Source organism: Dendrobium catenatum, unplaced genomic scaffold, assembly GCF_001605985.2.
Source record: "Dendrobium catenatum unplaced genomic scaffold, ASM160598v2 fragScaff_scaffold_260, whole genome shotgun sequence".
NCBI lineage: Eukaryota > Viridiplantae > Streptophyta > Magnoliopsida > Asparagales > Orchidaceae > Dendrobium > Dendrobium catenatum.
Window position 1 is genome coordinate 162768 of NW_021318722.1, and position 27227 is coordinate 189994.

Below are 27227 nucleotides of genomic sequence, written 5' to 3' on the forward strand. Positions count from 1 at the left end.
AAAAAAAAAAAGAAAAAAAAAGAAAGTAAAAAAGGAGGGCTAAATTCTGAAGAAAAAAGATCTGAGACTTGGATGGAGAGGGAAAGGGATCGAAAATGGAAATCCGGGACTCTATAGCTCAGCCCTCAGATCTCTAATGGTGGCGCGCCTCTCCTCTCCCTTATCATCTATTAGCTTTTCTCATCTCCATTTGTACCATTTCCTCGTATTTAAAAAAAAAAACCCGCTTTTTATAGGTTTTCCCTGAGATCTGTCTTCTTTCATCCAGAGATCCGATCCTCCCAAATCTCAAATCACCCATTCAAAGGATTTCCCAATCCACTGCAATGGGCCGCCTCCGTCTCCAGAATCCTGGCATAAATCCCATCGATGAGGAATCCCTCGCCGACATTGACACCGACCAATCTCCCAACCCCCCGCCGGATAATTCTTGCTGCTCCTCATCCGGTCACGCTTTGGCCTGTATGATCAACTCGAAGGTTAGTGCCGTCCTCGCTGTCATGCGCCGAAACGTCCGGTGGAGCGGCCGCTACGCCTCTACCGCCGACGAATACCTTGACCACTCCCTGATTCAATCTCTCAAATCTCTGCGCCGCCAGCTCTTCTCCTGGGATACCAGCAGATGGAGCTCCATCGATCCCACTCTGTATCTCCGCCCTTTCCTCGACGTCATCCGCTCCGACGAAACTGGCGCGCCCATCACCGGTGTTGCCCTATCTTCTGTCCACACAATTCTAGCCCTTGAGGTGTTTGACGCCGGGACTGCCCACGTCGAAGACGCTATGCACGCTGTTGTGAACGCGGTTACAAGCTGCAGGTTTGAGGTGACCGACCCGGCATCAGAGGAGGCGGTACTGATGAAGATTCTTCAGGTGCTTCTGGCTTGCATGAAGAGCCGGGCATCGATGGTTCTCAGTAACGAGCATGTGTGCACCATTGTTAATACTTGTTTTCGGGTTGTTCATCAGGCGGGAACCAAGGGAGAGCTTCTACAGAGGATATCCCGCAATACAATGCATGAGCTAGTCCGTTGTATCTTCGTGCGATTGCCTGATGTTAGCAAAAGCAATGGCAAACTTTCATCACTAGTTGAGGTACAAGATTGTTTATTCTTATGGTGTTAAGTTCAATTAACAAAGTACCATTTATGAGCTTGAAATATTGCTATATGTGGGTTATAAATTATGATTGTCTTTATAGATGTAGTTGTAGGTTTATTCTAGTGCTTTGTCTACAGTTAAGGTTTAAGCTTGTTTTGCTTGCCGCTCAATGGTAGGATCTGTTTGGGCTGTTTGGCTGCAAGTAGGATTTAACTCAAAGAGGATTTAGTAAATCCAAATTCAGTAAATCCTAAGATAGTTAAATCCTGAAAATTGTTTGGCATGATAGAGGTTGAATTCGATTAATGCTTGATGAACTGTTTGGCTACTTCTTTGCTTACTCAAATAATATTTTAATAATATCATTTTACTTGTTAATATTTATAATTAATGATAATTATAAGATTAATTTATTTATATCTAATTTATATGATTGAATATTACTAATTTTAATTTATTTTTTATCTATTCTAATTAGATTAATTAAATCATATTTTATTAATTACTAATTAATAAAATAGTAAGATAATAAAATAAAAAAATTTATTATTTAATATTTAAGTTTTAAACAAAGGCTTAAATATCAATTATAAGCTCTAAGATAGAGGAAGACCTAAAAAATTATTATATATAATTATAATTATATTAATTTTCTTTTTGTCCAATGGGGTAGTTATCTCTCCCACACTGTTGTTGTAGCCCATAAAGAGAGAAAAAAAGGACAAAAATAAGAAAATCTGAAGTATAATGGAGTTGGGAGAGGGTAGGCAATATTCTTCTGCTCCATTGCCTGCTATTTGTATAATTTCTCTTCTTTATTCTATGTCGATGCTTCTCTTGTATCATGATAAGAAACACTTGAAGATCTCAAGTGAAACGTAACGATCTTAATAAAATCAACGAGAATACACAACAAGTAGAGGAAAAATCAAAGAAAAACAGCCCACTTTATTGAGAAAAATCAACTAATAGAAGAAAAGCAAACAAAATACAAGTGATCCTCAATTCGAGAGGATGATCGATCTCTCCCGATTCTCTAGACGTCGCTAGAGCCCAAAGGAAACCTAAATCTAAGAGATCTCAAATTTCAGCTAAATTCAAGATGCCTTAATCCTAGGAAAACAAAGTATTTAATGCATACAAATAAAAAGGAAATCTCTAAACAATCCCTACATTCAAATTTCCCTCCCAAATCCCTCAAAAAATCTTCCTAAATTGCTCCGCTTGGGCGTGGTCGGTGTGACGGTGCTTACGAGAAGCATAAGATTTCCGTCTCCGTTTGCAAACCGGTCCGTTGGACCGGCTGGATCGGTCCAATAATTGACCGGACTGGTCTAACAATACTCCCCTTCCAAAGATCCACCTTGTCCCCAAGGTGGAAAGACGACACCCTCCTCATTCCTTCTTCATCACAAACGGTAAGAATCTGAAGAGTTCGGTCCTTACACCTGTGGCTGGGCGTATACCTCTCGTCACATTTGAAGCAGATCCCCTTCTCCCTCTTCTCATGTAATTCTGTTTCTGTGAGCTTCTTGAAGTTGTCCCCATTCTTACTCCCACCGTCTTCTCCTTTGAAATCTCCCGAGGAGTACCCAGTGTCGGCTTGTTGGGTGCAAGAAGGGTGGTGGTCCTCCTGCTTGGACCTCCTGAGCTACTGCCTACAATTTCTCTCTCCAGGTGCCTTTGATCCTCCACCAATTGAGCTAGTTCCATAGCCTCTCCCAAGTCACGAGGCCTCAGTACTCTAATTGTTGCCCGGATCTCTGGTGTCAGTCCCTTCATGAAATTTCCTTCTAGCACTGTCTCAGGCAGGTGGTCCAATCAGCTAGCAAGGTACTCAAATCTCTCCCAACACTTCGTCATTGAACCCTTCTGTGTCAAGGCAAAGAACTGCTCGTAGAAGTCCCCTCTCCTGCCAGTTCGGAAATGTTCTATCAAACAATCCTTGAACTCTCGCCAATTCCATATGGGCCGTCGCATGTCCCTCCACTGATACCAAGACAAAGCCTTCTCTTCCAAATATAGGTCCGCCGCTGTCAGTCTCTCATCCTCTGTCAACCCATTGACGATGAAATATCTTTCTACTTTGTAGATCTACCCGTACGCATCCCCCCCCACAAAGATTGACATTTTCATCTTTCTCACCCTCGGGTCACCCCCGTTTCCCCTAAATCTTCCATAATCGTCCATTCCTCGAAGAGGAGGTGCTCCCCAATTGTCATGATCTTCATACCCAAACCCTTCTTCAAAATCCCCTCTTTTTCTTTCAAAATCAGCACCCCTTCTTGCATAGCTAATGCTCATCTCTTTCCTAGAATGTGGTTCTATGATTGCCAGTTGTTTCCTTTGCTTCCGATGTCACCGGTTTGATTTTGGTTTCAAGCAATTTTCTCAACATGTCTTCCATCACGACGAACTTTTTCTCCATCCTTTCATTGATGAATGCAATTTGATTTTGAAAATCAGTAATATTCTCCTCAAAATTTGCTTTGGATTGCCCAAGTTCTCCCTCCAAAACTTCCACTTTCCTTCCGGCCATTGGTTCCCCTTCGATCGACGTGCTCTGATACCAATTTGATAGGAAACACTTGAAGATCTCAAGTGAAACCTAACGATCTTAATAAAATCAGCGAGAATACACAACAAGTAGAGGAAAAATCAAACAAAAATAGCCCACTTTATTGAGAAAAATCAACTAATGGAAGAAAAGCAAACAAAATACAAGTGATCCTCAATTCGAGAGGAGGATTGATCTCTCCCGATTCTCTAAACACCGCTAGAGCCCAAAGGAAACCTAAATCTAAGAGATCTCAAATTTCAGCCAAATTCAAGATGCCCTAACTCTTGGAAAACAAAGTATTTAATGCATAAAAATCAAAAGGAAATATCTAAATAGTCCCTACATTCAAATTTCCCACCCAAATCCCTCAAAAAACCTTTCTAAATTGCTTCGCTTGGACGTGGTCAGTGCGACGGTGCGTACAGGAGGCGGAAGATTTCCGCCTCTGTTCGCAAACTGGTCTCGTCGGACCGGCCGGACCAATCTAATAATGGACCGGTCTAAAATAGCCTTAGACATGTTTAGCGTGTGCTTTTCCTCTTCTCCAATTCTTCGACGTCACTTGCTTCGTGTGAAGTAGAGTTTTAAAGAGTCCCTAACGGAAGCGTGTTTGCCTCCTTCAACAACGTTATTCCTATGGTATCGAAAGTCACGATGGTAACTCACGTGAAGGTAAAGATCATTCATTCTTTCACAATGTGGGAGCTCATCCTCAAAAATTCTAAATCTTGTTAAATCCAGCAAATGATGGGATTTTGTAAGTCCCATATTTACCATGAAAATTGGTTAATCCAAAATTTACGTTGGGCAGGATTTACGGTAAATACTGCTTAAACCCGCTACCAAACAAAAGTACGAATGAGCTACACCTCCCAAGGCCCAAGTTTATAATCATGATTCTGTGTTTCGCTATTGTGTGGTTATTTTCTAGCTTAATATGCCTTAGCAAGCCTTTTGTCACACTTTGAGTCTAGATGGTGGAACACGCCAACAAAATGTGATATGATAAGGAACTTATCTTTTACTTGAAAAACTAAACTCTAGAGTTAAGGTCAAGTGTAATAGTTTTGTATTTAAAAGAAATTTGTAATAATAAGATATAGAAAATAAAATCTTATTTCGACAAAGGAAATATTAGCTTTCATTTATTAAACTAAAACATCAAACTAATGAAAATAAGAGGATCAGCTATCTATGCAAAACTAAACCAATATCAAACATAAGTGTTTAAACGAGGAAATACCTTTGCAAAACTAAACCAATATCAAACATAAGTGTTTAAATGAAGAAATTAATGGGGACATCAGAGATTGTAAAGTCTATCAGAAACGTGGTCGTTGATCTACGGCCACGATCGAGTCGATGTTTTTTTAGTTGTATTATGTATTTATCTTTTATTATTTTATGTTTGTATTTGCTTTTGTTATTTTCCGCTTTTACTCCCTACTTAAGAGAGGTCATGTGTATGCCCAAAGGGCATTGCCGTCTTTTATTTTTTTGAGACATTTGTATGAGGTTATATATAGCCCTTTTGTTCTCTTTTCATGCTTAATGAATGAATGATAAAAAACTTTTCCCTGTGTTTGAGTTCTTGTGAGAACTTGAGAGAGATTGGAGTGAAGCCCCTTGCAGAGGGAATCGTATCACCCGCCAGCCTTGGAAGAGTCCAGGCTCGCGGCTAATTTGTCGTATCTTTTCTTCCTCCCGTTCTCCACCCCAACCTGCCGGCTCATGCGACCGCTCCCCTTCCAAGCCGCAACCCTTCACCACCTTTCTATCCATTGGTTCATCCCACCACCACCACCTCAACCACTACACCCCACTACCTCTTCCCACTCCACACAAGCCACCTTTCTCCCCACATTCACCCCACCGAAATCCCCACAAGCCCTAACCTAGCCGCCGGCCCTACCTCCCCCTTCCTTTCCCTCCACAATTCAAATCCCTCCTTGAATACCTTCCATGTGTTAACTCTTAATTTAGGAAAGCCTAATTTCAAAATAGTTTGAATTTGAAATTTCTTTCCTAACTAAGAGAGTCTATTTTAGTAAAGTTTCTAAATTAAGTCCTATTTGAATTTCAAATTAGATGGGATTTAATTAAATCTTTTCTAATTCCTAAATCCAAAATAAGAAACCCAAATCTTTCTCCACAATCATGGTTTAAAATTGCGCAATATGAGGCTCGCCTCGAGGCCCGCCTTTGCGCAATTCTAGTAAAAAGCGCCTCGATGCTTACGCCTTGAGTTTTTTTATGAGGCTTGCTCCTCAACTTGGTTGAGGCCCGCCTCGCCTCACTAGCATGAGGCTTACGCCTCACGCTATATATATATTAACACTTACATAAATCTTGAAGTAAATGTCCGACATTGGACTCTATAGGAGAGGAGGAAGGGGAGAGAGCAGTTCACCATAATGATGATTCAAATGAAGAAACCCCTTAGTGATGACAGTGCTGATGACTTATGAGTTATTATGTGATATGTCATTGTTATTTATTTTTGGAAATTGGAATTATATGTTAATGAAAAGAATACTGGGATTTAGGAAAGATAGAATTTTGAGTTGAACTATATTTCATGTTGTCTTATTATTGAGATATTTTTATTTTACTTCATATCTTATATTTTTTTATGTTTTATATTATTCACTCATTAGTATATAAAAAATTTATCATTTTATGTTAACGCAATCTTTTGATTTCGAGGCTTACGCCTCGCCTCACAAATGAAAAACGTCTCAATACCCGAATACGCAATTTTAAACATTGTCCACAATTTCCTCCCATCCCATTGAAGCCGCCGGCCCCATCATGGGCTCCCCATGGAATTATTTCCTTAAGCCTCATTCTCCTCTTGGAAATAATTCAAACCTCATCTCCCTCTTTCTTAGCTGCCCCACTCCTTCCTAATTACACCCTAATCCTTTCCCAAAGTAAAAGTATTAATTGGAAATCAATTGCTTGACTTTCCCTCCATCTTCTCCCCACAAAATCTGAACCAAACTTCGTCTCCCTTGCTCCCACACTTGGCCGGCCACCTCTTCCTCCTCCACTTCAACTATTGAGAGAAACTTTTTTCTCTCTAGTAGAGTCTTCAAGGGAAGCAACAATGATCTTTGTCCACACATCAACCTTTCGAATCCCAAAGTAAAAGGATTAATTGGGAAACAATTGCTTGACTTTCCCTCCATCTTCTCCCCACAAAATCTGAACCAAACTTCGTCTCCCTTGTTCCCACACTTGGCCAGCCACCTCTTCCTCCTCCACTTCAACTATTGAGAGAAACTTCTTTCTCTCTAGTAGAGTCTTCAAGGGAAGCAACAATGATCTTTGTCCATGCATCAACCTTTCGAAACCAATGAATGGCCGATCCAGAAATTGACTACGGATTCGCTTACGACGAGTAAGGAAACGTCAACATCCTCCAATCCGCTTTCTTCGACTTCAACCCGGAAGTTGATAACTCCATTGAGGAATACGTGGACCGCATCATTTTCACACGTTCGGAGGCTGTCGACGAACAACTTGCCAACGTCCAGTGGCAATTTGTCTCCGTAAAACAACAAAGGTGAACTTCTTCCCATGTTCATTTATTTTCCTAATCCACTAACCTTGTAGGTGATGATTTAAAAACAAGGTCTCGTGCTTCGCTCTCTGCCTCCGCTTAGTAAACGTAGGATTTGATTTTCCTTTCTATGTTGCTATTTCAATGTTAGATTAGGGATTTTTATTGAATACTACTTAATTTGCATGTTGTTGAAAATCTAAATTATTTTGATGTTTCAAGTACTTGGCATGGCTACCTCTCTTATGTTTTCTTTTATCGTTTAGCGGCTAATTGTCTTAATTGTTATTTGTTCTTATCAAAATTGTGCAAGTTCTTATGGCATTCATTTAAAAGCATTGTAGTCCTGCATCATCTGGTATCAGAGCATGGTTTGCTCTTAGTGCATGTACTATGATCCATCGTAGAGTTCTTTTACTATCGTTAAGCTTTGCTAGTTGTTCCTACATTGCATTCTTTTCATTTAGCACCTTTTTGTTTGCTGTCCATACATTTTATGCATCTATTTTGCAAGCTATAAGTGTGTTTTCATTCATATAAATTGTCGTCCTTTACACCCTGGTCATCGTAGGTGTCTCGCCATACTTCGCACGCCCTGTCATTTCTCCCATGACCTTTGCACGTCGCCACCCTGTCGTTAAAAGGGCGAGGAATCGAAGCCCAAGGACTTCTTCCTCTTGCACGCTACTTTGGCATCTGTTGTCACTGTTCGGCTTTGCTCCCTCGACGACGTCACTTTCATGTGAGATCGGAAGTCGCGACATTTTGATCAGGAGCCAGAGCGAGAGCTCGTGTGCAGTGAAGGCAACTTTCTTCCTTCTGATCACCTCTCCGCCTCCTTCGTGGTTGTTGAACTTCGCCCTTTCTACGACTTCCCTTCCCGTCGAATCGGAAGTTCGACATCTTGATCGTAAACAGCAACGGGAGCTCGCTCGTTTGCGAAGGATCAGAAGTTACAACATTTAGATCGGAAACAACGACTGGGAGCTAGCTTGCTGTGGACTTCTCCGCCTTCTTCATCGCCGTTCGACTTTGCTCCTTCGAAGATGTTCCTTCTTGTCCGATTGGAAACGACGACAGGAGCTGCTTGCTATGAAGGTAACTTTCTCCTGTTCGCCCGCCTCTTCGGTCAAATCCCACAACTCTGCTGAACCAGAGAGGGTAGAGGGAGAGAGGGATTAGTTAGTTTTAATTAAAATTAATTCTAATTAATTTTAATTAATTATAGTTATTATAACTAATTATAATTAAATGATTATAATTAATGTTAATTAATTATAATTAACTTAATTAAAATTAATCTTAATTAATTATAACTTTTTTATTAATTATAATCAATTATTATTAATTAATAAAAGTTAATTAATATTAATTAGTTCTAATTAATTATAGTTAAATATAATTAATTATAATAATTATAATTAATTATAAATAAGAATAATTAATTAATGATAATTATAATTAATAAATAATTATAATTAATGTTTTAAAAAAGAAAGAAACAAATCTGTCTCTCTTACCTCAGTGTGCGTGATGTGCCGGTCAACCACCTATAAATGTTTTTCTTAGCGTGGTAGAAGGAAACCCGGTGCGACACATACAATGAGGTAGGTGAGTGGCCCTTGAACCCAAAATCCTATCCTCGATGTGTATGACGAGCCGGTCAACCACCTATACACGCTTTTCTTAACATGGTAGGAAGAAACCTTGTGCGACACATGCGACGAAGCAGGTAGGTTCGCTGCATGCTTTTCTGAGCGTGGCTGGGACAACTTTAAGTACCCGTACGCGACTCTGTACCTGCAGGGAAACAATTATTTTTCTTTTGCAACAAGTACATTTGAAGACCCATACACGCTTTTCTTAAAGTGGTGGGGGACAAAGATTTTATGGCCATAATGTCTGAGGACACTTACCATACGCACTTTTCGTAGCGTAGTGGGAAGGTCCAGCTTCACGTAGTTTCCCTTAAACGGGGGAGACTTTGGGAGGTTGTTGAAATTTCGGGTGAACATAAGGCCGTACTTGAACTTGATTTGAACTCAAATGAACAGTGGACTTGTGAACTTGATGCAATTAACCTAAATGAATTCAAATTTAAATGAATCTGAACTTGAATGAATCACAAAGACTTGAAGTCAAAATTGAACCAAATACGGATGAACCTGAATTCAAGTTGAATTTGATTTGTATATTAAGTGGACATAACTTTGGACTTGAAAATGAACTTAGACTTGAAGTATGCACTTGTGGTCATTGAACTCAAACTGTACAACATCAAGTGGAACTTGAGCTTGCAAGGACTCAGCATACTTGAACAAACTGCAAAGGACAAAAACTTGATGACAAGGACTTGTAAATTTAGAACTTGAACTTGTAGAGACCACAGGGGATTCGAGTTTAGATAACTGAACAATGAACTCAAACTTGAAAATGACATAGAAAAGCTCAAATGAGCATAAAGAATTCGTCTTGAATGATAACAGTGGAATTGTCATTTCAATTAAAATGCCAAGTTTGAATAAAATAACAAGGAATTCGAACCAAATGATAATAGCATAAATTTACAAATTGGAGAGAAGTTTGGAGCACAAACTTGATTTGAACTTGATGAACGATCAACAAAGGTACGAACTAGAATAATCTCTAATGAAGGCTGAGATGTGACTACTTCAATCAAAGTGCAAATGAAAGATAGATCAAACTTGTCATATGCATTGAACCTTCTTTGAAGGCAGGGAGTTTGCAAGTAGAATTCAATTAGCAAGCAATAAGAAAATGGTGAAAGATCTGGTTTCATTAGATGGGAATTTTTTAGTCATGATGATCGATTTGTGAGGTTGAAACTAACTCATCCATGAAGTATAAATATATAATTGACGATAATGCTAATGTTGTCTACAAACATATCATATATGAATCTCATGCAATAAATACTGTGACTTATATTCAAACCATGATGATCATAAGACAATTTTTATATGGATACTCTCACAATCAACATTCATATGCAAACAAACAAATGAAAACCAAAGAAATATATAGTTGATTGCAACAAAGATCAATGATACAAGTTCACCATGCTAACCACAAGCAAATATAGGAGACTAGGAGAGTTCTCGCTCATATAATAGTCCACTTATGGGTGATGACGATAATGTGCATTGGATGCTAAATCATCCATACAGTTGATGACCACTCAACATTAGTCAAATATATCAGTCTTTTATAAGCAAGAATAGAAGATCTGCAATACATACAATCTCTCTACGAATACAAATGTATGTACAACATGCCACATATGGGTAGATGCAAAAAAAAATTCAGTAAATGCAATATCCTGTAGTCAATTCCATTATGCAATGAAAACACCTACTTGCGGCAGTAGTGGATGTATTATAAGGACCAAAATCACAATGAAATGTATAAAGAATGCAGCGAATGCAAGTTTCTACGAGATTATGTAAAAGCAAGAGATTCGTTAGTGCACATCAATCGACCTATAGAAAGTAACAAATAGTGCATGATAGTCTACCTATATAAAGCAGCGAACAACTCAATTCAGAAGCTACTACGCCACGCCACCGGATCCGCAACATCCATGCAAGCGGACAGAAGATGTTTACAAATATGTTTAAAATACCCCACACATACACGTAATATGTATGCACATAGGTACACAGAAGAGCATGTATAATCATTCGACCCCGACGAATGTGTTATAAGCATACACGTGACGTGACGTCTAGGGATATTGCGTGGGTCAATAAGTGAATTCAAGTTCGAATCTGATCCTTCTATGCAGATCAATAGGAGCATCAGGGTTCAAATAATCAAATAAATATACGGTGGTGGCGATTGATATATTTGTCTTAATACATTCATATTAGGTCTTCAAGGCCTATAATAATGAGAATTCACTAATAAAGACATAAATCCTACGAAACCCGATCCTCTGTTGACAGCTTGACAGAGTTGCCAAGGTTCATCCCAATGTTTAAAATTGCGTAATCGGGTATTGAGGCATTTTTCGTTCGTGAGGCGAGGCATAAGCCTCAAGGCATTTTGAGGCGTAAGCCTCAAAATCAAAAAATTGTGTAAACATAAAATGATAAATTTTGTATATACTAATGAGTAAATATTATATAAAACATAAAAATGCACAAGATAAATAGCAATGACATATCATATAAGAACTCTTAAGTCATCAGCACTGTCATCACTAAGGGGGTCTTTATTTGAATCATCATTATGATGAACTGCTCTCTCCCCTTCCTCTCTTATAAAGTCCAATGTCTCCCAATCAGCTCCTTCCTCATTTCTCAATTATCTTCCTCTTCCCTAAATATTTTTTAATAATATCATAATGAATAATAGTGTAATACATTAATAAAAGTCTAAAAAAGCTATATTATTTATATACCTTTTTTGATTTGTTCTTAAGTTGTGGTGGATGTAGATGCTTTAAGACCATCAAAGAAATCAACATTTAAATCTTCATTTTATAATTCAGACGTCATCACTTCAACTTCATCATTTATAAACCACTCACACTAGATGCCACATCCTCGCAGACCAAAAGATCTTCATCATCCATTAATCCTTTTTTTTCAAATTCCCATCTCTTAGTCTCCTATTGTACATAATGTACACCAATGAATTCATCCTCAATGTCGACAATCGATTTCTCCTTTTTGTATTTACTTGGTTGTAGGTATCAAATTTCTTTCACAGCCAGATGAAGAGCATGTCAAGCCCAAAACTTTCACAGTAAAATACTGCAATTCTGGAGTCCCATCACCAAATTGAATCCACCACTCAACTAATATTTATATAAGAGAGTTTAATTAGTGTGAAAAAATAACTTTTAAATAAATGTTTTAACATTAAATAAAATCACATGGAGATCGTTTGACAATTGTATCATTTGCTTGTTGTAATCCAAAAAAGCCTTCTTTGTTCCTAAAAGGTACCAATTGCATGTCAGCATTTGATCTTTCAGTTGCATTACTTATTAGCAGATCCATGCAATGATACAATCCCAACTTTATTTCAGGGTTTGTAGACTTGTTCTCTGCATATTGATATTGAGGGTTTGGGTAATAACCAACCGCATTCAAGTGCTGGTGAAGCTGTAGCTCCCACCTATCATCAATAATATTTTAAATTTCCCTAAAGCTTCCCTCATTGCCTCCTAAGTTGGAGGCAATCATCTCTTTGGCTTCATCCATGATATTGTAGATGAAACTCATTGTAAGCTTCTTCTCAGCATCCACCATCCTTAAAACATGAACTAAAGGTCTACTGGTTGTAATGGTATATAAGTCACTTTACCAAAATCTATCATTTAAAACAATCTTTCTAATCTCTTTTCCCTCAGCCTTCTTCGCCCAAGCACAACTCAACCACTGTGTAGATGTGAACATAACCTCTAAAGGTTGTCTAGCATCCAGCATGCTCTCTAAGGTCAAGTAAGCGGTGGTAAATCTTGTTGCTGTTGGCCTTAGAATTTTGTTCTTTAAAAATTTCCTCATAAGAGCTAGAACCTAAGAGTAGCTGTAAATAAACTTGGTTATTTTTTTACTTTAGTAAGAGCATTTTTATGTTGAGATAGCTCCCCAAGTTTCTCAAGAATCAGATCTATGCAATGTGCAGCACATGAAGTCCAGTACAGATGTTTCTTGTTCTCCATAAGTTTTTAACCTGCAGCCTTGTAAGTACTTGTATTATCTGTCACAACTTGTACAACCAAATATTCTTCAACCTCATCAACAATGCTATCTAATAATTCAAATATGAACTCAGCATCTTTGACCTGGTCAGATGCTTCAATTGACCTTAAAAATACAGTACTATAAGGATTATTAATGAGGATGTTGATCAGATTTCTATATTTGATATCAGACCGACCATCTGACATAATTATTACTCCTGTTTGGGTCCAAGTCCTCTTAATTTCTTCAATGCTTTTATCAGTGCTTTCCAACTCCTTCAGAATCCATGTTATCAAAGTATACATGGTTGGAGGTTTGAACCCTCTCTTCCAAATGTTCCAACTAAACGAATCATGTTGTAATAGGCAGGTGATGCTGCAACATTAAATGGAATTGTATTTTCGTAGAAGAATCTACCTATATCCTTACACACTCTTTTCCGTGCATTCCTTACATTTTTTTAGGTCATCTTCTATGTAGTAGGAGGTCTATCCTCTGATGTGTCAACCATATAATGATCCACATGCCCTCTAGCACCCCTAGATGAAATGGGCTTCATCGAAGAAGATGAATCCCTAACGTTGCGCTCACTCCCGTAGTAAGAGCCAACATCAACTTTGTCCTCAAATTGCTTATGTGCCAGATGTTTTGACGTGGTAGACTTATTCATATATAACTTTATCTCCTCCCTTACAGTATTAAGAACTTTGGAGCATGGATCAACATTCTTGTGAGACTCTGAAAGTTGTTCATTTATCCTAGTCATACCACCCTTTACAACTTTGTCACAGTAATTACATTTTAGATAGACATATGTTTTATCACTTCCTCATATATCCACCTAATCAGGAATTATTTGAATGTCATCAACTAGTATTTGTTCATTTAGATTTAGGTATAGAATTAGTTGTATTTCGGCTGAGATTGGCTCATTTTGGGGGATTAGCTCATTTTTGGATGGGATTTGTACATTTTGGGATTGAATTGATTTATTGGGGGGAGGGATATCTGATTTCTATTTCTTATTTGAAGATGAAAAGTAGCTAACAGATCGTTTCTGAGGAAATAATTTACCCTGATCAATGTAATTATTAAGCTTGACCTCAATAACTTCTATTCTTTCTGCTAGATCTTCAAACTTTATGTTCAGCCTACCTTCAAATTCAAGAAAGAGTTTTGTGCAGGTTTTTTGGCAGGATTTGATTATTTTTTCTTGGAGAGAATCCAGTGCTTCAGTAGAAAAATTAAAGTGTGGTTGATGAGGAGATTGGTGGGGGTCTTGCTGAGGAGGTGGGGCATGATGGGGAGATTAGTGGGATTTGATGGGTGGATATTTAATGATGGGATGAAGGGCTGTCTGATGGATATTTCTTGATTTTAACCAATCAATTTCAGCCTGAAAAACCCCTTGGAGGACCTAAAAAAACTGCAAAAAAAATTTGTATGTTAGCAAAATCTTATTCTTTATATATGTATTAATTGAAATTTGATACAAGATGTACTTGATTTTTTCTTAAATTAACAAATAAATTAGTGACCGCCTCTGTAGTATATACAATATCATCGGCCTATCAAAGAAAATGAGGCTTTTTGTCAGCATACATAGAAGCATGAATAGAAGATGTTTCAAGAATCAAATCTGCATAAGATAAAAGAAAATTTTAGCAAATGAATTATAAAAATTAAATAAAATTTCGAATGAATTTAGCACTCACAATTAGCAGATGCACAAAACTGTTGACGTAACCTGCTGGCTTCTTAATTGAAATATTAGAGGAGGCTTTATTAAACTCTCCAACTAAAATTTCCCTAATCAACCCCGCCCAGTTTATTGAGAAAAAATCAGCTACATTATTTGCTATTATTTGAAGCAACCGAGGGTTTTTAAAGTTATTAAGTTGAAAAATTAAATTTGAACATAAATATATAATAAACGTTCTTAACATAGTCTCGGGGGGGGGGGTAGTTTGCTTGTTAAACTCCAGCAGTTGCTCGTTCAACTCTAGTATACCCCCCTTAATTTTCAATGATGTAACTGATGTATTTGTTAAGAAAAGTCAGGATATTTCTTCTCCTTTATTTGGCAGACCAGTAAGAAGGACCACTTCATCAGCAGTGAAAGGAATATGTTTACTTTTTAGAATAAAACATTGCTTTGAAATATTCCACCTTGAGACCAGCTCATAAGTAAGTGGGACGTTTTGTTCAAACCCAGGAAATTGCAAAAATTGTATGATTTTTAAACGGTTTAATCTGTCCATGACTTCAGGAGAAATTATCACAGATTGTTCGAAAAGTTGAAACATAGCATCGATAGGTAATAGGACAAATATATATCTGAAAAATCAAGGTTAAAAACATATAAAATCAATAAAAAAGATAGTCATAAAAAGCACAACATACATATAGAGTACGCACAACATACATATAGAGTATGCACAACATACGCATAACATACGCATAGAGTACTCATTATTTATACACAGCGTACGCACATCCTACGCGCAACATTGACACAAATTACTCTATTTTAAAAGTTTGTTAGGGTTTAATTGATAAAATTTAGTTAGGATAGGTTTTAAATTTCAGCATAAACCCTAAATACAGAGAAAATACGATGACATCAAATATTTAAAAAGTTTTGAGAAGGAACGCATACGCATAGCGTAAGCATAAAATATGAAGAACTTCAAAACCCTAAACACATACGCATAGCATAAGCATAAAATACGCAGAACTTGAATAGAAAACATGCCAGCAAATTACCTTTCTCTTTAAGGGTGACGACATCTGAGAAGGAATTTAGTGAATGCTTGAAATTGCTCCGGAGTGAATACTTGAAACGTATGCCGAAAGTTGAAAACTGAAAAGCCGCGTGAACTGTGAAATATTTCTGCCATTTTACCTTTGCTAGGGTTTAAGTGTTGAAGCCAAGTCGACATTTCACTAGGCAATCCATGTCAGCAATTGGGGGGATCCAAACTGAACAAAAATATATTATGTTAGTTTTTTTTTTTTTTAGAGGCGGCGCCTCAAAACTGTGAGGCGAGGCGCGCCTTGAGGCGTGCCTTAGTAAACTTGAGGTGTACGCCTCAAAACCTGAACTTATTGCGTGGGTTTTGAGGCTTAAAGGGGCCATATTACACTAAGGCGCGCCTTTTATTGCGCAATTTTAAACCATGGTTCATCCATAAAATGCAAATATTTTCAAATAGAATGATCCCAAACACCCCAATGATGGCCGTATTGAATGTAAATCTCAACCGGAGGGGTTAATTTCAAATATTTCAAATTCCACCCAAATACTCACAAAAATAAAAAAATCTCAAAATCCCAAAGACATTTAAAACTGAAATCCATCCATTAAACACTTAAAGTAAAACCTATGCACCCTCCGCAATAATTTTCCGGGTGAATGAATTGAAATTTACTTCAGCTCACATAAAGCTAATGCTTAGTCGAAAATATAACTAGGATTCATTCTCAAGCAATGTCCTACCAGTAAGTGCATGGTACGTGTCCTCTAGTCGGTGGTTTTGTCGTCAAATGACACCACAAGATAAACGGTTATGACCCGGGGCCTTTTGAACCGAGTGGTTTTGCCAATAAATGGGACCACTAAATACCGAGGCATCAAATATTTGAGATATGAATCTATAGGATATGATCGATAGGGCACAAAGTCCTCTGTTAGCTAAGTTGGATTCAAATTTGTCCCCTTAGATAAATATTCACCTGGGACGAAGCAACCCATGGCTGCTGAAAAGGATCCTTTTGTCTGGTTGGGTCGACTGCCTCCTCTGACTAAGTAGACTAGGGACCACGATGACTCGGGACGACGAAACCATGTGATCTTGATCGGGTCTATCATCCATTCCCTCACCATCTGCTTTAAGTGCAAGATGGTGAAATTTCAATTTTAAACATTAACCATTCAAATTCTTAAGTCTATGCTGCTACTATATGCCAGATAACACGTATTCTCTACGTATCTGATTGAAGACAAGTCTTAATCGAAAGTTTTCTCTCGTGATCGGGAGGGGTAATTAACTATAGGGGCTTGCGCCTATAGGTAACTAGAACTCAGATCATAAAGTCCTTGTAAAATGAGGGCGAAATCTCTAGGTAGTGTCTTATCTACAATTCCATCTGCCTTCCAAATTTACCCTGAAACTTAATCCGTTAAAACTCCACCGAAGAAAAAGCATAGCGGGCTGAGGCCGAGGCCGAATTTTCAGAGCCCACATTATGGAAGAATTTCTTCTCATTTAATTTGTAGAAAGTGATTTGGAGCGATGTGTGCCCCACGGAAGCTCTGAATGATGGTATGAATTAATAAGATAGAGGGGAATCAATCTTTCCTTTTTTCTTAGACTGGTTAGGGCCCTTTTGTAGTTGCCAACCATTGCTTACACAAAACCAAGCTTTAATACCATGTAAGAAAGAAGGATGTAGAAGCAAAATAGAGAGACAGAAAAAGTGGAATACTTTATGTACCTTGTTGGCTGAAATATGGCTCCTAATGTGAGGTTTATAGTGAGGAAAGACTTAACATATCCTAATAATAAAAGAAAGTTATATAATGCGAGAATTTTTTAATTGAAACCTACTACATAAAAATATCAACAATCTTAGAGTTGTTGCCGAAAGCAATGACTATATCCCTCACCTTAGCAATCCGTGGGCCATCATTCCTTGAATGCCAGCAGGAGCCCATTTGTTGTCGTAGCTTTCCTTCCATCTAGGGATGTTCATGAAATGTCATGCCATATCGGGAAGAGGGAAAGGGGGCAGCAAGCTGCGGCATTCAACAAATTACCTTTCTTGAAATATGGTACTTGAATTCAATGCTCCTCTTGAATGAATTCATGGTAGCACCATATGAGAACCATCACAAAATCCATAAATAACAAAAATTAAATTAGCTATATGATTTATTCAACTGCCATACCATTGATTATGCCAAAATAAGTCATGATGATTTGCTTAGCCTCAAAACTCATGAATTTAGCTCACCCTTGACCTAGGCAAAACATTCTAAATAAAAATTTTTAAATTGGCATGTTTAAATTATTATCAAAATTATCTTTGAAGTAATTTAAGCTGTCTAGGTAAATAATACAATGATAAACATCATACAACTAATTTTCTAATTTAGTGGAAGATCTATTCTTCAATTACCTAGCAAAGAGTATCAAGAACAATTTCAATGACTTAAACTAAACAAAGATGATAAAGAAGTTGCAAAAAATATTGCAATGGACGGGAAGAAGAATAGTGTCTCAACTTTGAGAAGAGGGCCGACACTGATTTTGTAGCTGGAAGTTGCTTTCAACGAAGGACAAAGAATTAATGAGCGAGAGAAGGTGCCTATAACAATGTGGGTAGAAGAACAATGATAACTTAGAATAAGATGAAGATGGGATACAATCGACAATGGTGTTTAGAACAAAATTACGGTGATAGGAATGAGAGATCTCAATGGAACACATTGCTATTAATGAATTTGCGAGAAGACGCATGCAATGGTGAGGAAAACTTATGATGATGAGACGGGGGGAATCTTATATTGTGGAGCCTATTTTTTTGGCCTATAAAGAAAACGTGACACATAAATTTCGTTGCTAGTTGTCTTTCATGATAAGGTTGCTATGGAGATTGGATGGGGGTTGAGCCTCTCAAAAGTTTCTAATATTTGTGGGTTATTTCCTTCTGGTGTAAAAGCTTAAATAGCTCACCGATTATTAATAAATGTCCAATTTAGTCCCAAAGTTTTGCATTGTCCCATTTTAGTCTCTCGACTATTAGAAATGATCCTATTTAGTCCCTATGTTAAATTTCTCATTCAAATTGATGGAAGAAGACCAAAAGCATTCGGTTTCTTTGGGGTATTTTAGTAAAATACTTCTTTACCTAATCCCTCGCTTTCCTGTTATAATTTTATGGAGACGGAACTAGCGATCGAATGATGTGAGGGGAAGACTTGCAGCTGCCAGAAAGGCGACGTGCTGGACCATACAGGGACCACAAGCGTGACGACCAACTATTCGAGCAAGATGTCACAGATGCGCTGCAAGTGAGATGCTAGATGTTGCGAGTGACACGGTGTGAGTGAGAGGACAAGCGACCGCGAGCGGTAGCCTGAGGAGACGGCGAGCAATTTGCTTCTCACGATCAGAGACAGAGACTGCCGCGTGCTAGTGCAAGCGATCACCATGAGATTCGACACCCAGAGACAGAAAATAATGCAATGTAAGAAATATAATCTCATATCCACTTGTGATGGGTAAAATATTCATATTTAACTTTGAAGTTAATTTTAACTCTTATTTTAGGCTCTGAGATTAAATTGACTCAATTTCTGATAGTCGAGGACTAAAATGGGGTAATGTGAAACTTTAAGACTAAATTGGATATTTATGAATAATAGGTGAACTATTTTGAGCTTTTACTCTTTCCTTATGGGTATTTTGGGAAATTGTATTGCATTTTTTATTATAATTTTTTTTTAAAATAAAGACGAGATGATATTATTTTAGATGGACTTAGATTTGTAAAACTCTGCAATCAATCCATAGTGAAATATGCAATTGCATGTATTCATTGATTGGGTGAACGTATTTGAAATTCTTGGTGTATTTTATGCGTTGATATTTTTCATTTTTTGTTCTTTTCACTCTTGGTGATTGAATTAGGTTTTGGCTATTTCTTTGCCAAAGAAAAGGCGTGACTGTCTGGCAATGAAGAAGGAATAGGTATTGCATTATATAAGAAAGAGGAGTAACCCTAATCCTATTTCTTATGTTGCAACAGCTGCATTAAAACAAGCTCTCAGTAAATCAAGATGAGGGCAATGACAACCTTGGCCACACAGGGTCAGAGAATTAGTTTTCATTTTTTTTAGTACTTCTTTTGTTCGGTACGCCTTTATGCATTGGACAAGGATAATCGTGATGCATTGTGGTCCAGCGAACCCATTGTGTAAGCTTAAAAAATTTAGTGAGTCATATGATTGCTTCAATAAATTTCTTTTTGGTTGTAGAATGCTCCAAAAAGAAAGAAATTAAACTTTCAAATGATAGGGAGAAGAATAATTTTGATAATTCAGATTTTATGCAATTAGATGGTGTTACAATACCTGCCATTCTTGATAATTAGTTGTGGTTGATAAGAAAATTGAGTGTCCTTGTGCAGATGGCTGGGATTGACAAGAACCAGGCCTTTGGAATGAGTCAAATGGAGAATGGTAATGGGAATTATGGGTCCTTGACAATCCCAGTAGATGATAGCACTGTGAGGTTGGAAATGCCAAACGGCATGAAGATAATGGTCGAGTCATATGGTATACCTTGCATGGTGGAGATATTCCACTTCTTGTGTTCTCTATTGAACATTGTTGAACAGATTGGGATAAGTCCCAGGACAAACCCAATGGCTCTGGATGAAGATGTTCCTCTTTTTGCTCTTAGGATGATCAACTCAGCTATTGAATTGGGGGGGTCTTCAATAAGCAGGCATCCTAAGCTACTTGCTTTGATACAGGATGAGCTTTTCAGGAATCTAATGCAGTTTTCCCTGTCAATGAGTCCACTAATCCTGTCCACTGTGTGCAGTATTGTTCTTAACCTTTATTGTCACTTGCGCATACAGCTTAAACTTCAGATTGAAGCATTCTTCTCATGTGTTATCTTGAGGCTAGCACAGGGTAAGTATGGGGCTAGTTTCCACCAGCAAGAAGTGGCTATGGAAGCTCTTGTGGACTTCTGCAGGCAGAAGACTTTCATGGCAGAAATGTATGCCAACTTGGACTGTGACATAACTTGCAGCAATGTTTTTGAAGACCTTGCTAATCTTCTCTCAAGGAGTGCCTTCCCTGTCAATTGCCCGTTATCTACAATGCATATTCTTTCTTTGGAAGGCCTTATTGCTGTAATTCAGCGGATGGCTGATAGAATTAGCAATGCACCACCTAGGTCACGGCAAGCTCTACTGGAGCTAGATGAGTATACTCCATTCTGGACAGTGAAGTGTGAAAACTATTCTGATCCTGAGCAATGGCTAAAATTTGTTCGTTGCAAAAAGTACATCAAGAGAAGGTTAATGATTGGGGCTGATCACTTCAATAGAGATCCAAAGAAGGGTCTCGAGTTTCTGCAGGGAAACCATCTTTTGCCAGAGAAGCTGGACCCTCAGAGTGTGGCATGCTTTTTCAGATACACTGCTGGATTGGATAAAAACCTTGTTGGGGATTTCCTAGGAAACCACGATGACTTCTGCGTACAGGTTCTTCATGAATTTGCTGGTACCTTCGATTTCCAGGATATGAATCTGGATACAGCTTTAAGGCTCTTTCTGGAGACTTTCCGCTTACCTGGTGAGTCACAAAAGATACAAAGGGTGCTTGAAGCTTTCTCTGAGAGATATTACGAACAGTCACCTCATATTTTAGCTAATAAGGATGCCGCCCTGTTATTATCATACTCGCTCATAATGCTCAATACAGATCAGCACAACGTACAGGTAAAGAAGAAGATGACAGAAGAGGACTTCATTCGGAACAATCGTCACATTAATGGTGGGAATGATCTTCCCAGGGAGTACTTGTCAGAGCTTTACCATTCTATATGCAAGAATGAAATAAGGACCACTCCTGATCCAGGTATCGGATTTCTGGAAATGTCCCCAAGCCGTTGGATTGATCTGCTGAGGAAGTCCAGAAAAACTTCTCCTTATATTGTTTGTGATTCGCAGCCATACCTTGATCACGATATGTTTGCCATAATGTCAGGCCCTACAATAGCTGCTATTTCCGTGGTATTTGATTATGCAGAACATGAAGATGTTTTTCTGACCTGTGTGGATGGCTTCTTGGCTTTGGCTAAAATATCTGCATACCATCATCTTGAAGATGTTTTAGATGATCTTGTTGTATCACTATGCAAGTTCACAACCCTACTGAACACATCGATGGCTGAGGAACCAGTTACAGCATTTGGTGATGACACCAAAGCTAGACTGGCAACTGAGACGGTTTTTATCATTGCAAACACTTATGGTGATCATATACGCACTGGTTGGAGAAACATCCTTGATTGTATCTTAAGACTGCACAAGCTTGGCCTTCTTCCTGCACGTGTAGCTAGTGATGCAGCTGATGATACAGAGCTGCTTGCAGATGCAGCTTATGGGAAACCTGCTGTTAACTCTCTCTCTGCATCTCATATTCCATCAATGGGTACCCCTCGCAGGTCTTCTGGGCTGATGGGAAGGTTTAGTCAGTTACTATCTCTCGACACAGAGGAACCAAGGACACAACCAACTGAGCAGCAACTGGCAGCTCATCAGAGAACCCTTCAGACAATTCAGAAGTGCCACATAGATAGCATATTCACGGAGAGCAAGTTCCTTCATGCTGATTCACTGTTGCATCTTGCCAGAGCCCTTATCTGGGCAGCTGGTAGGCCTCAGAAGGTCACCAGTTCACCTGATGATGAGGATACGGCTGTTTTCTGCCTGGAGCTGCTCATTGCCATCACATTGAATAATAGAGATAGAATTTTTCTTCTCTGGCAGGCTGTGTACGACCACATAGCCAACATAGTCCAGTCTACTGTGATGCCTAGTGCTCTTGTGGAGAAGGCAGTATTTGGTATACTCAGAATTTGTCAGCGGCTACTTCCATATAAAGAGAGCCTGGCTGATGAGCTTCTAAGGTCACTGCAGTTAGTCTTAAAGCTTGATGCTCGTGTAGCTGATGCTTACTGCGAGAACATCACACAGGAAGTCTCACGTTTGGTGAAAGCAAATGCTACTCACATTAAATCCCATATGGGTTGGAAGACAATCACTTCCCTACTGTCCATCACTGCTCGTCATACTGAAGCTTCAGAGATTGGTTTTGAAGCACTAGTGTTTATTATGTCTGAAGGGTCTTACCTATCACCAGCCAACTATCTTCTTTGCATTGAAGCATTACGCCAGTTTGCAGAATCTCGTGTTGGACTCACTGATCGATCAACACGTGCACTGGATCTCATGGCTGAGTCCATCACCTGTCTTATTCGTTGGTCTCAAGAGATTAAAGATGCAGGGGAGGAATCTGAGAAATTGTCTGAAGGAATTCGGGACATGTGGCTCAAGCTTGTTCAAGCCCTGAAAAAGCTGACACTGGATCAGAGAGAAGAAGTAAGAAATCATGCCATGTCATCATTGCAGAAATGTTTGTTGGAAGTTGATGGGATTTGCCTGTTGCCTTCATCTTGGTTGCATTCTTTTGATATTGTTATATTTATGATGCTTGATGACTTGATTGAAATCGCTCAGAGCCAATCACAGAAGGATTACCGAAACATGGAGGGAACACTCATGCATGCCGTGAAGTTACTCTCCAAGGCATTCTTGCATCTATTACAGGAGCTTTCTGGACTGAGCAGCTTCTGCAAACTATGGCTGGGGGTTCTTAGTCGCATGGAGAAGTACATGAAGGTTAAAGTTAGAGGCAAAAGAAGCGAGAAGATCCAAGAGTTGGTCCCTGAATTGCTGAAGAATATATTGCTTGTGATGAAATCAAAGGGGATTCTTGCAAAAAGGAGCACAATAGGTGGTGACAGTTTGTGGGAATTGACATGGCTTCATCTAAATAACTTTGCTCCATCTCTGCAATCAGAAGTATTTACTGGCGAACTGGAACTGGATTCCAGTAATCACACACAATCTGATGGAAGTCATTCTGCGGTTGTAGAGGAAGGCAGTCCGTCAGGTTGAAGGATAAGAGGTTTTCCTTTGGTTGCTTTATCATTTACAAATCTTAATCGTCGGGAGCTTTGATGCGGGTATTATTTTTGGCTAACTGTCTGTGGCATTGTAAATTTTAGATGGTAAGCTGGCTGCTTGTTTTGCTATGCTTTTTAATGGGAATTGTTCCTTTTAAATTAGTTATATAGTACTTAAATAGCAATTAACTCTCAGTCAGGTTTTTAAGGTACTCCTTTCTATTTATCTACGTACTGCTTTTGCCTGCAGTATTATCACATGATCAATTTAAGTTACAATTTTGATAAAAAGAAAGACAAATTATTATTATTATTATTATTTATTACTGCTCCTTTCTACCCATCCTTGGTATATACTTCTTTCTGATGATATTCTTCTTGTTGATATAAGTAGAGGAGTTGATTAAATACTTGAATTATGGAGGTCAATTTTAGAGTCTAAAAATTTTTGTTTGAGTAGATCTAAAATGAAATACATGAAGTGTAATTTTAATAGTAATAGATCTAATGGTGAGATTGTGATATTTGGTGCTTAAGTCATTAAAAAGAGTGTACATTTTAGATATCTCGGGTCCATTGTTTAAAGCAATGGTGAACAGATGGGGATATTATTAGTAGAATTTAAGTTGGATTGTTGAATGGGGAATGCATCAGGCCGGTTGTGTGATAGAAATGTATCCCTCAAATTTATGAGAAAATTTATAAGTTGTTGTTGAGACCTGTAATACTTTATGGAGCTTAATATTGGCCATTAAATGAGAATCATAAAATTTAGTGTTGCAGAGATGAGGATGCTTTGGTAGAGTGGCTTTACACTTAGAGATATAATGATATATATATATATATATATATGTGTGTGTGTGTGTGTGTGTGTGTGTGTGTGTGAGAGAGAGAGAGAGAGAGAGAGAGAGAAAAGGTTGGGGTAGCTCCAGTGGCAAATAAGATTAGAAAGTCGTTGTAGATGGTTTGGTCACATAAAATGTCAGCTTTCGGATGACCTTGTTAGGAGAGTGGATATATTAGATCCGATCTATATTAAGAAAGATAGAGGTAGATCTAAAAATATTTGGCTAGAAAGTATTAAAAATGACATTTTTTTTTAATTAGCTCTAAATGAGAATTTGACTGTCAATAGGAAACAATTGAGAAAAAAGATTTACATAGCCAACTCTATATAGTAGGATAAATTCTTATTGTTGTTAATTATATTACTGCCAAAAACCAGTTTCAATATATGACATATGTAGAATGTTAACCACAGCATACTTCCAACAACACTCAACTTTAACAATGTTCAGAACATTTGCAATATTTACATCGAAGAGAAAATGTACTAAATAGCTCATTTTTGAATCTTCTGCTGCAAACCAAATGCACTACCACTCGTTACATCTTCACAATTGCATATTATTTTATTTTAATTTCCATTTTATTTCTACCAACATACTCGGAACATGCATCATTTCTGATGCGATGCATTATAAGAAGAGGTTCGTACCGCAACTACGCACCTTTATTTTAAGCTCTTTGTCCTTTTTCAGTTATCTTTATATATTACAACTTTATGATGTATTAGACAAATGTGGTGAAGGACCTTGACATACATATATGCATACATATATTGAAGAGAAAGAGAAGAAAGATGGGCAATATAGTTTTCATTAGCATTTGTTCTCTGTTTTGTTCCTTGCTATCTTCCCATTCCTATTGCTGCTAACTGGAAGCTACCATGTCATTATTGGTATCTGAGCATGATTGCGGAAGGGAATTGTCGAGTAGCTCTTGATGGAGATTGGTGCTTAAATGCATTGTGGGCAGCGCATACAGACAGTGAAACAGTGAGACGAATTCTCATCTGAATTCATTTATTTCTCAGTTGAAATGAGAAGATAGTTATATGCTATCTAAACGGGTGAAGGTATCAATCCAATTTTCCAACAAGCAGCACCATCAGCCACGTTGGCAACTCGAGGAATTGTCGATGGCAAATGTGATGCCGAAATATGAGTCGGAAGGAGATTATGATTTGTGACATGTTGAATTATCTCCTTAGTAACTCAATCAGATGTCTTCAAGATAAATACCTTAGAAATTAGAGTGAATTTCATGTTAAATTGTTATTTCATTTTTTTTTTTTTTTATGATAGTTTACCTATTGAAGATTATCTTGATTGGGAGAGAGCCATATAAACTTTCTTCGAATATATGAATATATTCGAAAATAGAGCCGGAAAAGCAAGCGAAATATGTGGCTTGTCATCTACAAAGAGGCTCGAGCGTTTGGTGGTTGCAACTATTACAAACGTGATGCCGCCAGGGAAAAGGAAACATTCAAATCCACTAATATAGTTATTAACTCATTGCATTTGTTGTCTGTTTTGGTCCCTGCTGTTTTCCCGTTCTTGTTGCTGTTAACTGGAAGCTACCAAGACACTTATCAAAATTACAGCTAATTCAAAACTTTACAATTTACGTTGCTGATAAAGGATTGAAAGATAAAAACTTCATTCGATATAGTTATACAAAGGGCTTCTATCCAATGTAGTAGAAAGGGACGAGAGCTGTTGTTATATGACATCGAAGTCATTAGGTGCTTGCATGGGCATGCGTAGGCAATAAGTTTTCATGTAGATGTTCTCGTATGCTGAGTGCTTTTGTACGAATTTTATGTAGCTTGTCCATTTATATTGCTTGTAATGAATAAAAATGTTGAAGCTTATTCATGTAATATTGGGTCTCTATGCTTACCCTGTATGCTTTATATAAAATTTAGGAGTGCTGAGATCTAGCTAATAATGTAGATCGAACTAGCCGGTGAATTTTATCAGCTCATGAAAAGGGTGAACCTCTGAGCTGGTAAAATAATTCTAAGGCACACTGATTAGAAAAGAATGTTCAATATTATGAATTAAAGTCGAACTAGCCCCCCACCCACAAAAAAATAAATAAAATGGACCACCGATCCTCATCAGTCTGTAATAATTGCTTCATCAGTAAAGATTTAGGATGCAACACGACAGCTTTAACTGAGCAGCAACATTGCATCATAGCCTGATAATCCTCATCTAGTATTCTGACTAAGAGAAAGCTGCAAGAAGAATAGCATACTTCCTGCTGTGCGTAGGTTTTTATTAAATTGATTGGAAAATTGTAATGAGAACAATAATTTAATTATTCTGTTAATAAAAAATAATTTTTACATTTTCACCATTTTCTTTTTTAAAGGAAATAGTGAAAAAAAGCAGCAAAAAAATAACCAAAAGAAATTATAATTATTGTTTAAGAATAAAATAGAAACAAAATAAATGATACCGAATGGATTCTTAATTGAATGAGCAAGCAATTTAAAATCCCTTTTAACAAGCCCAACAACAATGCAATTGGATGGAAAAAATTAAAGATTGTGGTAGATAATCGACAACATATAGGACAATGAAAAAAATGGTTCATGCAATTATCCTATGTAATAGGATAAAAGCTTGATCCTATGTAATAGGATAAAAGCTTGATGTTATT

General features: G+C 37.8%; 1 protein-coding gene across 2 annotated transcripts; it reads left to right on the forward strand.

Annotated features, from left to right (window-relative positions):
- LOC110105664 (ARF guanine-nucleotide exchange factor GNOM) lies at window positions 1-26406 on the forward strand. 2 transcript variants are annotated; one of them, XR_003700189.1, is made up of 4 exons: window positions 1-139; window positions 237-1094; window positions 20134-23816; window positions 25873-26406. XR_003700189.1 is itself a non-coding variant. In XM_020835262.2 (3 exons), exons 1-3 carry the CDS (start codon window positions 137-139, stop codon window positions 23701-23703), a joined length of 4431 nt encoding a protein of 1476 aa, XP_020690921.1. In that variant the 5' UTR covers window positions 1-136; the 3' UTR covers window positions 23704-24030. The 2 variants fall into 2 exon arrangements, 1 of the variants encoding a protein (XP_020690921.1); XM_020835262.2 differs by lacking the exon at window positions 25873-26406 and having other exon boundaries at window positions 20134-24030.
- Window positions 26407-27227: the final 821 nt, after the last annotated feature.